We start from the raw sequence: 12,396 nt of genomic DNA on the forward strand, positions 1-12,396 counted from the left end.
GTATTTCACAATAAACTTTACACTTAAAAATGAATAAAACAGAAATACAAACTTAAAATGCAAGTGTATATGGCATCTACAAAAAGACAACCTAACATTTTGGGTGTAGACCCTTGTTTAGAGTTCGCACTATATTTAAGTATAGATTCAAGAGATGCAGTTCTTCAGACTGGTAACAGTTTCAGCTGCTGATGACTTGTGAAATTAGTTGCCTGTCTACACTCAGTTTCTAGATGGGTAGGTAAGTAATTGGATGCACCAATGAGTTACAAGCTCAAAACAGAGAAGCTGCTCACAGATCCTGGCCAGCTACTTGGACAAGTAGAATTTCATTTACAGATGTGTACTAACATATGTACAGATATGCTCGAGACAAGGTGAAGGTTATTAGATTACTTACTTTGGCACCAATACCTTCTCTGAACATCATTCATCTTTTACAATCACCATCCAAGTGGGGGGTGGGGTGGGGGTGGGGGCTGAAAGGAACTTTAAGACTTTTCTTCTTGCGATGTGACAAAGGGTAGGACTTTTGTATGCAGAGGATGATGAGGAAGACCATACAAAAGATAAGCTAGCTAACATTCAAGTTCCACATTGAAGTGTTTTTTATTAAAGCAATAAAAGAAGAACTTATGCCCACCTGACATCCTAAAGCTCTTTACAACAAATGCATTACTTTTGAAATACAGTCGTTGCTGTTACGTGGGTACTATTTAAAAAAGAGGCAGACAAAAAACAGGAATCTATAGACCAGTTTGCCTAACATGTGTGGTTGGGAAGATGTTGGAGTCCATTATTAAAGAAGCAGTAGCAGGACATTTGGAAAAGCAAAATTCGGTCAGGCAGAGTCAGCATGGCTTTATAAAGGGGAAGTCATGTTTGACAAATTTGCTGGAATTCTTTGAGGATGTAACGAACAGGGTGGATAAAGGGGATCCAGTGGATGTGGTGTATTTGGACTTCCAGAATGTTCCCAATGTTGGGGAAGTCCAGAACCAGGGGTCACAGTCTAAGGATAAGGGGTAAGCCATTTAGGACCGAGATAAGGAGAAACTTCTTCACCCAGAGAGTGGTGAACCTGTGGAATTCTCTACCACAGAAAGTAGTTGAGGCCAATTCACTAAATATATTCAAAAGGGAGTTAGATGAAGTCCTTACTACTCGGGGGATCAAGGGGTATGGCGTGAAAGCAGGAAGGGGGTACTGAAGTTTCATGTTCAGCCATGAACTCATTGAATGGCGGTGCAGGCTAGAAGGGCTGAATGGCCTGCTCCTGCACCTATTTTCTATGTTTCTATGTTTCTAACAACTTGGATGAAGGGACCGAGTGTAACGTAGCCAAGTTTGCTGACGATACAAAGTTGGGAGGAAAAGCAATGTGTGAGGAGGACACAAAAAATCTGCAAAAGGACATAGACAGGCTAAGTGAGCGCTAAAATTTGGCAGATGGCATATAATGTTGGAAAGTGTGAGGTTATGCACTTTGGCAGAGAAAAAAAAAAATCGAAGAGCAAGTTATTATTTAAATGGAGAAAAATTGCAAAGAGCTGCAGTACAGCAGGACCTGGGGGCACTTGTGCATGAAACACAAAAGATCAGTATGTAGGGAAAAGCAAGTGAACAGGAAGGCCAATGGAATCTTGGCCTTTATTGCAAAGGGGTGGAGTATAAAAGCAGGGAAGTCTTGCTGCAGTTGTACTGGGTGTTGGTGAGGTCACACCTGGAATACTTCATGCAGTTTTGGTTTCCATATTTACGAAAGGATATACTTGCTTTGGAGGCAGATCAGAGAAGGTTCACTACGTTGATTCCAGGGATGACGGGTTGACTTATGGGGAAAGGTTGAGTCGGTTGGGCCTCTAATCATTGGAATTCAGAAGAATGAGAGGTGATCTTATCGAAACATATAAGATTATGACGGGGCTTGACAGGGTGGATGCAGAGAGGATGTTTCCACTGATAGGGGAGACTAGAACTAGAGACTAGGTCTTCGAATAAGGGCCGCCATTTAAAACTGAGATGAGGAAACATTTCTTCTCAGAGGGTTGTGGATCTGTGGAGTTCGCTGCCTCAGAAAGCTGTGGAAGCTGGGACATTGAATAAATGTGATACAGAAATGGACATTTTTTAACCGATAAGGGAATAAGGGGTTATGGAGAGCGGGCAGGGAAGTGGACCCGAGTCCATGATCGGATCAGCCATAATCTTATTAAATGGCAGAGCAGGCTCGAGGGGCCATTTGACCTACTCTGGCTATTTCTTATGTGGTAGCCAATTTGCACACATCAAAGTCCCTCACACAGCAAATGAATAAATGACCAAAGCAAAACAGAAAGTGAGACTGATTTTATGGAGCTGGAAAGTCTGGGGGTGGGAAGGAGTAATAAAAAGAGAAACAACTTTGTTTTTCTGTTCAAAGTAATTCCATTTCCTTACTCGGTGATACTTATTATGGGGACAGCCTGACTGCCGTTGAAGCAGTTTCAATGGGCCCAAGTTTCGGGCCGTGCCTAGAACGGCGCAGCCCCGACCTGGACGCCCATTTTTCGCGCCACAAAGTGCGCCTAAAAAAAAACTTACAGATTCTCCGGCTCCCTGCAGGTCCTCCGGAGTCGGGCGCAGCGCAACACAAGCTGTGGGGGGCGGAGCCAGGTCCCTGCGCTGAAAACAGTGCCGGGACCTCTGCACATGCGCTACAGTGGGCGCGCATGTGCAGTAGCTCCAGGCGCCCAAAACTGTGTGGGAGGGGCCCGAAGCACGCAGTCCCCAGCCCTGGCTGAATGACCTCACTGGGGCTGCGTGCATAAGGCTGCCTCCCACGCCCAGCTCCTGCTTCCTCCCGACCCGACTCCTGCTTCCCCCCCGCCCCGACTCCCGCTTCCCCAACCCGACCTCCCCCCCCCCCTCCCCAAACCAACCTGACCTCCCTCCTCCGCCGCCCCCCCCCCCCCCCCGACCCGACCTCCCTCCGACCCCCGACCCGCGCCACCTACCTGTAAATCTGGTGCTGGGGACGGGCCCTGCCCGAAGTCTTGGGCCCGGCCCGTTCAGCCTCCCTCCCCCTTCTCTTTCCCTTTCTTCTCCTTTCCTTCCCCCCCCCCCGCTTCTCCTTTCTTTTCCCCCTCCTCTCCCCTCCCCCTTCCTCTCTCCCTTCCCCCCCCTCCTCCTCTCCCCCTTCCCCCCCTCCTTCCCCCTCTCTCCCTTCTCCCTTCCCCCCCTCCCCTCTTCCTCCTCCCCCCCCCCTTCCCCCCCCCTTGCTGTCAGAAACACAGACACTGACAGACGAGTGAGAGACACAGACAGACAGATAGAGATAGAGATACTGACAGAGACACACTGGGGGGGGGGGGGATATCCCAGCACGCTGTTGGAGGACTCCCGATGCTGCAGTCAGTAAGTAGAAATTTTTTTATTTATTGATTTAAAAAAAAAAATTATGAATTTTTTTTGATTGATTTATTGGTTGATTTATTGATGTTTTTATCAGTTATTATTGATGATGGCTCTTTATTTGTAAAACTGAAGTGTTTAATGTTTATAAACTTCCCTTTAAACCCCCGCCTCCCCCCACCATTCCCTACGCCTGATTTGTAACCTACGCCTGATTTTCTAAAGTGTAGACAAGGTTTTTTCGAGCGTACAAAAATCTTCACTTACTCCATTCTAAGTTAGTTTGGAGTAAGTTTTCACTGACGAAACTTTGAAAACAGGCGTAAGTGGCCGGACACGCCCCCTTTTGAAAAATAAATTCTGTTCCAAAGTGAAACTGTTCTAACTGACTAGAACTGGAGCAAATTAAATGCCGAGAATTTGAATTTCTAATATACTCCGTTCTACACCAGTTGCTCCAAAAAATCAGGAGCAACTGAGGCCGAAACTTGGGCCCAATAACTTTATAGGAAGCAAAAATTCTGTCTGGCCTAGGTGTCAATCGAGTGATCCAACCATTATTGGCTGAAAACTGTTGTGTACTCAACTAATAAGAGAGTTGGAATTTTCCAGGATCAAGTAGCTTTAGACCAGTACAGAGCACCAGACCAGCCCCCTCCCCCAGCTACTTTAATTCACCAGCAATCATTAAACTCAATGCAGCCGAGTTCAGGATGTCCCCTTGATAGACTACCGAGGAAAGAAGTTGAGATGTAAAATCTCAGCTTTCATGAGTAAAATCAAAGTGATTCATTACAAAATAATGTTTTGTATATTATTTTGGGAGTGTGAGCTGGCAGGAGAGGGGAAAAGCAGTATTTTTTTTTTTACTCCAAGCAGAAAGTACTTTTCCCACATAGCCACCTCTTCGTTTCAGCATTTTACAAGCATGGACATGCCAAGTAGTTATCATTGTCAATTTCGTCAGTTGAAGACGATGAAAAAGAAAAGGGAAGCACACACATTACTACACACAGCTGCCTTTAAGATAGAGTTAGTAGAAACAGGCATAGCAGCCCTGAAAATAACCTCAGCAAGAGTGGTCACATTCCTTACCTTGTGCTGTGGTTTAGAATCAGCTGAACTATAACATTACCATCGTCTGCTCTGAAGACACCACCAGTGCTTCCTTTTTCCTCAACCGAGGATTCCCCTCCACTGTGGTTGACATGACCCTCGACCGTGCCCATTCCATTTCCAGCACTTCTGCTCTCACCCCTTCCCATCCCTCCCAGAACCATGATCGGGTTCCCTTTATCCTCACTTCCACCCCACCAGCCTGCACATTCAACGGATCATCCTCCGCCATTTCCTTCACCTCCAAACACATCTTCCCACCACCCCCTTTCAGCATTCTGAAGGGACCGTTCCCCCCCGCAACACCCTGGTCCACTCCTCAAATCACCCCCAACAGCCCCCCCCACCCCGATCCCATCTTCCTAGGCAATAAATGCTGGCCTTGCCAGCAAGGCACACATCATGAACAAAAAAAAATGAACAGGAGATACAACACCTGCCCTTTTACCTCCTCCCTTCCCACCGTTCACGGCCCCAAACACTCCTTCCAGGTGAAACAGCGATTTACTTGTACTTCTTTCAATTTACAATACTGTATTTGCTGCTCACTGTGCAGTCTCTTCTAGATTGGGGAGACCAAATGCAGTTTGGGTGACCACTTAGCAGAACACCTTTGTTCAGTCCGCAAGAATGACCCCGGGCTTCCATCCGCCCCATATCCACCTCTGCCTCCTACATGGTTTCAATGAAGCTCAAGGTAAGCCTGAGGAACAGCATCTGATTTTTCGATTAGGAACTTTACAGCCTTGCAGACTCAACCTTAAGTTCAACAATTTCAGGTCATAACCTCTGCCCCCACTTTATCCCCCCAGACAACAACTGTTGCTGATTATTCTGTCATTCCCATTTTACCTCCGCCAGACACGTAGAAACATAGAAAATAGGTGCAGGCCATTCGGCCCTTCGAGCCTGCACCACCATTCAATTAGATCATGGCTGATCATTCCCTCAATACCCCTTTCCTGCTTTCTCTCCATAGCCCTTAATCCCTTTAGCTGTTAGGGCCATTATCTAACTCCGTCTTGAATATATCCAATTAACTGGCATCAACAACTCTCTGCGGCAGGGAATTCCAGAGGTTAACAACTCTGAGTGAAGAAGTTTCACCTCATCTCAGTCCTAAATGGTCTACCCCTTATCCTAAGACTGTGTCCCCTGATTCTGGACTTCCCCAATATTGGGAACATTCTTCCCGCATCTAACCTGTCCAGTCCGGTCAGAATCTTATATGTTTCTATGAGATCCCCTCTCATCCTTCTAAACTCCAGTGTATAAAGGCCCAGTTGAATCAGTCTCTCCTCATGTGTCAGACCAGCTGATGAACCTTTGCTCCACTCCCTCAATAGCAAGAACGTCCTTCCTCAGATTAGGAGACCAAAACTGAACACAATATTCCAGGTGAGGCCTCACCAAGGCTCTGTACAACTGCAGTAAGACCTCTCTGTTCCTATACTCAAATCCCCTAGCTATGAAGGCCAACATACCATTTGCCGTCTTCACCGCCTGCTGTACCTGCATGCCAACTTTCAATGACTGATGAACCATGACACCCAGGTATCGTTGCACCTCCCGTTTTCCTGGTCTGCCGCCAAACAGATAATATTCTGCCTTCATGTTTTTGCCCCCAAAGTGGATTACCTCACATTTATCCACATTATACTGCATCCGCCATGCATTTGCCCACTCACCTAATCTGTCCAAGTCACCCTGCAGCCTCTTAGCGTCCTCCTCACAGCTCACACCGCCACCCAGTTTAGTGTCATCTGCAAACTTGGAGATACTGAACTCAATTCCTTCATATAAATCATTAATGTATATAGTAAAGAGCTGGGGTCCCAGCACTGAGCCCTGCGGTACTTCACTAGTCACTGCCTGCCATTCTGAAAAGGACCCGTTAATCCCAACTCTCGGCTTCCTGTCTGCCAACCAGTTCTCTATCCATGTCAGTACATTACCCCCAATACCACGTGCTTGATTTTGCACACCAATCTCTTGTGTGGGACCTTGTCAAAAGCCTTTTGAAAGTCCAAATACACCACATCCACTGTTTTCCCTTGTCCACTCTACCAGTTACATCCTCAAAAAATTCCAGAAGATTTGTCAAGCATGATTTCCCTTTCATAAATCCATGCTGATTTGGACCGATCCGGTCACTGCTTTCCAAATGTGCTGCTATTTCATTCTTAATAATTGATTCCAACATTTTCCCCACCACTGATGTCAGGACAACCGGTCTATAATTACCCGCTTTCTCTCTCCCTCCTTTTAAAAAAAATGGTGTTACATTAGCTACCCTCCACCCACAGGAACTGATCCAGAGTCGATCGACTGTTGGAAAATGATCACCAATGCATCCACTATTTCTAGGGCCACTTCCTTAAGTACTCTGGGATGCAGACCATCAGGCCCCGGGATTTATCGGCTTTCAATCCCATCAATTTCCCGCCTAATAAGGATATCCTTCAGTTCCTCCTTCTCACTAGACCCTCGGTCCCCGAGTACTTCCGGAAGGTTATTTGTGTCTTCCTTCGTGAAGACAGAACCAAAGTATTTCTTCAATTGATCTGCCATTTCTTTGTTCCCCATTATAAATTCACCTGAATCCAACTGCAAGGGACCTACATTTATCTTCACTAATCTTTTTCTCTTCACATATCTATAGAAGCTTTTGCAATCAGTTTTTATGTTCCCGGCAAGCTTCCTCTCGTACTCTATTTTCCCCTCTTAATTAAACCCTTTGTCCTCCTCTGCTGAATTCTAAATTTCTCCCAGTCCTCAGGTTTGCTGCTTTTTCTGGCCAATTTATATGCCTCTTCCTTGGATTTAACACTATCCTTAATTTCCCTTGTTAGCCACGGTTGAGCCACCCTCCCCTTTTATTTTTACTCCAGGCAGGGATGTACAATTGCAGAAGTTCATCCATGTGACCGTTAAATGTTTGCCATTGCCTATCCACCATCAACCCTTGAAGTATCATTTGCCAGTCTATTCTAGCCAACTCAAGCCTCAAACCATCTAAGTTACCTTTCCTTAAGTTCAGGACACTATTTTCTGAATTAACTCGGTTACTCTCCATCTTAATAAAGAATTCTACCATATTATGGTCACTCTTCCCCAAGGGGCCTCGCACAACAAGATTTCTAATTAGTCCTTTCTCATTATACATCACCCAGTCTAGGATGGCCAGCCCTCTAGTTGGTTCCTCGACATATTGCGTCTAGAAAACCATCCCTAATACACTCCAGGAAATCCTCCTCCACCGCATTGCTACCAGTTTGGTTAGCCCAATCTACATGTAGATTAAAGTCGCCCATGATAACTGCTGTACCTTTATTGCACACATCCCTTATTTCTTGTTTGATGCTGTCCCCAACCTCACTACTACTGTTTGGTGGTCTGTACACAACTCCCACTAGCGTTTTCTGCCCTTTGGTATTCCGTAGCTCCACCCATACCGATTCCACATCATCCAAGCTAATGTCCTTCCTTACTATTACATTAATTTCCTCTTTACTTGTCCCTTTTTTGGCTTGCAGCATCATCCCTTTTATCATTTAATCACTCCTGCCTTCCACCCTATCGCAAACCTTCCTTTTTGTTCTTTCCTGGCCTCCTACTTTTCCCTGTCTCTATATACTTTTTTAAAAACCAGGTACATCTTAACTTTTTCCAGTTCTGACGAATGATCATCAACCTGAAATGTTAACTCTGTTCCGCTCGCCAAGATGCTGCCTGACCTGCTGAGGATTTCCAGCATTTTTAATTCAGATGTCCAGCATCCACAGCATTTTGCTTTGCATATTACCAAAGTTGTTGGTTAATATTCTGTTACACTGTTTCAAAATCATGAATGATTGCAATAGAGTAAATAAGTAGAAACTGTTTCCAGTTGCTGTTTTGTATGAAGGGAAAATACTTATAATGGGATGTTTAAGTTTGGCAATCCATTTGATGACCTCCTGAGATACTGAGTGGAGAAATGAGACACCTCCTGCAACAGATCCTAGTGGTCAGGGTGATGTGATGTGTTCCATGTTCTGAGACTCATGGCCACAGTCGTACTTCAGGTCATCCCTCATCTTCCACTTGTGGAGCAGGTGACCACATCGTTCATGCCCTGTGTGGACTGGATAAGTTCATTCACAATACCAAAAGCTCAGATTCGTCCCCATGGATTGCAAGTCCTGATTACTGATTGGTCCTCTTGGAGGACCAGACACACCCAGCTGTTTCTTTGCAATGTGTAATTAGATCCTCCCTGCCGACAGAATCATTTACTTTGCAAAGTATAATTCAAGCCATTCTGACTGCCTACTCCAGACAGAGCAGCACTCACTTGGAACAGACAGGGCTCACCCTCGTGGGTTGACCATTTCCCACCCCCCAAACAAGTTCCTGCCCCCACCACCCATGTTTCTGACCTCCTCCCCCCCACCCCCGCCCAAGTTGCTGACCTACCCACCCACCCCACCCCCCACAAGTCCCTGACTCTCGCACTGCCCAAGTCCCTGACCACCTTCCCTCTCCTCTCCCCACCCCACCCCCACGTGTCACTGACCACCTCCCCCGCCCAAGTTTCTGACCTTCTTCCCCTGCCCAAGTTCCTCCTCACATCCCGCCTCCAGATTTATGACCTCCTCCCCTCCCCACAGAAGGGGCATTGTGTGGGGGTCACGGATCGTTAACAGGTTTATTGGATACGAAGTGAATAGTGAGTGTTGTGACTTCCGGATTTCGTCTAGTCCAATGATGTCACTTGCCACACATGCACCAAACTTTCCGAGAAATCAACCAGGTCTAGGGGGAGGAGGGGGAGAATGTGGTGAGGGTGTAAAGGGGGTGGGGTTGGAAGAACGTGATCCGTCTTATCTCGATCACATTCTCACGCCACCCCCCTTTTAGATCTGGATCATGCTCTTCCCCATCCCCACTGTGCTCTCCGTACTCTTTAGCACCCCCCCGCCCCGTTCCTGAACTCCTCTCTCTACCCCTCCGATTCTCTGTCACCACAGATTCCTTCTCTGCCCCCACTCCCTCTCTCTTTCTCCTCCTCCTCTCTGATTCCCTCTCTCCCCCCTCTGATTTCCTTTCTCTACCCTTTTGATCTTCTCTTCTCTCCCCGGCCAGCAACCTTCTCTCATGCAGCTGAACAAAGCGTGGCCCACGCTGCAGTGCAGGAACAACTATGGGGTACTGCGTATGCGTGGCCTTAGTGACAGTGCGCATGCGCAAAAGGGGGCAGGGCCAACTGCGCGCATGTGCCGAAGGTCACAAAAAGGTTTGTGCAGATAATCACTTTGGTTCGGATTCAGTTGAGTACTGTCCACTGTCTGAGGGAGGTTGAAGCCAGGGACCTCTGCTGTTGGGTCAGTGATGAGGTGTCGGTTCTTTATGTTGCATGTACCCACGATTCTGCCCATCTGGATAGTGGGTCGATACCAGCTGCATGAATATTTGTTGCTGTATTCCAGAATGACTGGCACAACTTTAAGCGGGTTGTCAAGTTTTTTGTGAATAGGAAGGTCGGTGTTGCTCATGATTTTTTCCATCTCATGAAGCACAGTAGCACCGCAAAGAATGGCAGGCGGGACAACGTGGGCCAGCATTGGAAGCCACTCAGTTGGAGTGGACTTGAGCTTCCTTGTAACCGTCCTCATGGCAAGCAACCATAACTTCCGCGTCTATCTTGCCGAACATGGACACAAGAACGATCTGCCACAGGGGTCGATGCTCGCACCGGCCTTTTTCAACATCTATACGGTGGACATGCCCTGCACCAAATCCCGGACGTTCGCATGTCAATGACACAACACTGCTGAAGCAGGCATCAACGTTAGGAGAAGCAAGTAGGACGCTAACAAATGACCTGGACTGCTGGAACACCACTTTCAGAACTGGCGCCTAACCCCCAATCCAGGGAAGGCAGTTGTGTCATCGCTTTCTTCTGTGGAGACTCATCCATGAAGCCCACCCAAAATACCTGGGCATCACCCTGGACAGTATTCTTACCTATCGGCCTCACCTCACCAACACCGGCCTAAAAGTAAAAACCACGGTGAACCTGGCAAACATGCTGGAACATCATGGGGGAGCACAGCCAGAACAAGGTGCACCGCAATAGTGGTCCTGCTGCATGATACTGCTCTGCATTATGTGTGCTGCTAGCACACAAAGATCGAGGATGTGCAACTGTTACCAGAGGGTTGTAACCAAAGGACACAGACTTAAGATAATTGCCAAAAAATCCAGGGGGGCAAATAAGGAAATTTGTTACGATCTGAAATACATTATGTGAAATGCATGACCTGAAAGGGCAGTGGAAGCAGGCATATAAGGCATACTATTTTGTCCTTGTACAAGACCTTGGTCAGGCCTCACTTAGAATAGGGCGTCCAGTTTTGGTCTTCTCACATGATGGGTGAGTGAGGTTTAGGTAAGGGTACAGAGGAGGGCCACTGGACTAAATTCCCAGTTTAAAGCATTCTAGTTATCAAGACAGGCGAACAGAGCTGAGACTCTATATCTTAGAGAAGTGTTGACTTAGGGGTGATTTGATCGAGATTTCTAAAATGATGAAGGGAATAGATTGTGTTCCAGTTGACAGTTTGTTCCAATTAATTTTGGGCAAGGCCAGGTGTCAAGTGGTGTTCCCCCCCCCCCCCCCCCCCACCGAGAATAGTGTATCTCTGGAACAGGCTGCCAGCTCATGCGGTGGATATCAATTCACTGAATTCCTTCAAGCGAGAGCTGGACCTGTTTCTGGCTGGAAGTCGATTGCTTCTTAAAAAAGGTGGATACTGCAAGAATTATCACGGCCAGAGTGATCTCCTGGACCAGTTTTGATCGCTTGATGGGGTTGGAGAGGAATTTTCAAGATTCTTCCACCCTTCCCCCTACAAATTGCCTGGGGCTTTTTAAAATCTGGTTTTGCGCCTTGCCCAAGAGCTCACATGTTTTTTGGGTGGGATGGAGGGTGTATAGATTGTGTGGGTCAGGCTGGATGAACCAGAGGGTCTTTTCCTGTCCATCATTGTTCCTGTGCTCGTAAACTGGAGATAGCCAAAACTAACAGGAGGCAAGTGTATGCAAGTGAAAGAGCAAAGCGAATACAACTCCAAGGCTCAAGTTAAAAATAACTGAAATTTAGTCTGAGAAATTTAACTGCACATTTTCCGGACTTCACCCCCGAAGATGTATTGCTTAAAAATAATTCAGATAGCAGGCAAATCTTAAGACAGAATAGGTCAATCTCTTCAACGACTGTTTTACCTGGTCAATCTCCAGCAGTTTCTCAATCCTCTCTGTGCTGGAGTTGAGCTTCTCTTTAACTGCAGAAAGATCAGCCTGCAGTCCCTCATGTTCTGCACTTAGCTGGATGATAACCATCTTCTTCTGCTGCAAGGCAGCTTCCATCTCTCTCAGTTTCTCCTGCTCCTGGAACTGAGACACAGACCATTCCCATCAGACCTTCTATGTGCAGCACAGCATGTTATTTCGATGACATGAGATTTGATGTATTGCTTTCTGTTACAAGCCAGTATCAATGGATCCTCACTAATTTTTAATGAAAAAAGTAACATGCACTCTGTATACACACTTTCTTTTATCAGTTGTAAGGACTTGCACACCTATCATATCTCCAAACACAAGGGCTGGGCCATTGGCTCAACTGGTTAAGGAAGCGAGTAGCTGAGCCATATAGACCAAGGCTGAAGGTTTGATCACTGGTCCGAGCCGTGTTAGCTAGATGGTACCAAACAAGCTCAGTGCCCTGGGATGGGATGTGGGGAAAGAGGAAGGAACGACCAAGGTTTTGCTCAACATCATTATCTGATAACTAGGGCGGTAGATAGGGCTTTAAACTAAAAAAAAAAGGGGGGGGGGGTG

The 12,396-nt window shown here is 46.6% G+C and overlaps 1 protein-coding gene across 3 annotated transcripts in view; it reads right to left on the reverse strand.

The window, feature by feature from the left end:
* Positions 1-12,396, reverse strand: part of pcnt (pericentrin) — a 308,639-nt gene that overhangs the window by 59,633 nt on the left and 236,610 nt on the right. For all 3 annotated transcript variants that reach the window (XM_070876280.1, XM_070876279.1, XM_070876278.1), the window contains one exon: positions 11,779-11,949. In XM_070876280.1, coding sequence (XP_070732381.1) covers positions 11,779-11,949 — 171 coding nt within the window. The remainder of the gene's footprint in view (positions 1-11,778; positions 11,950-12,396) is intronic.

The sequence above is a fragment of the Pristiophorus japonicus genome, chromosome 3, assembly GCF_044704955.1.
Source record: "Pristiophorus japonicus isolate sPriJap1 chromosome 3, sPriJap1.hap1, whole genome shotgun sequence".
Lineage (NCBI taxonomy): Eukaryota > Metazoa > Chordata > Chondrichthyes > Pristiophoridae > Pristiophorus > Pristiophorus japonicus.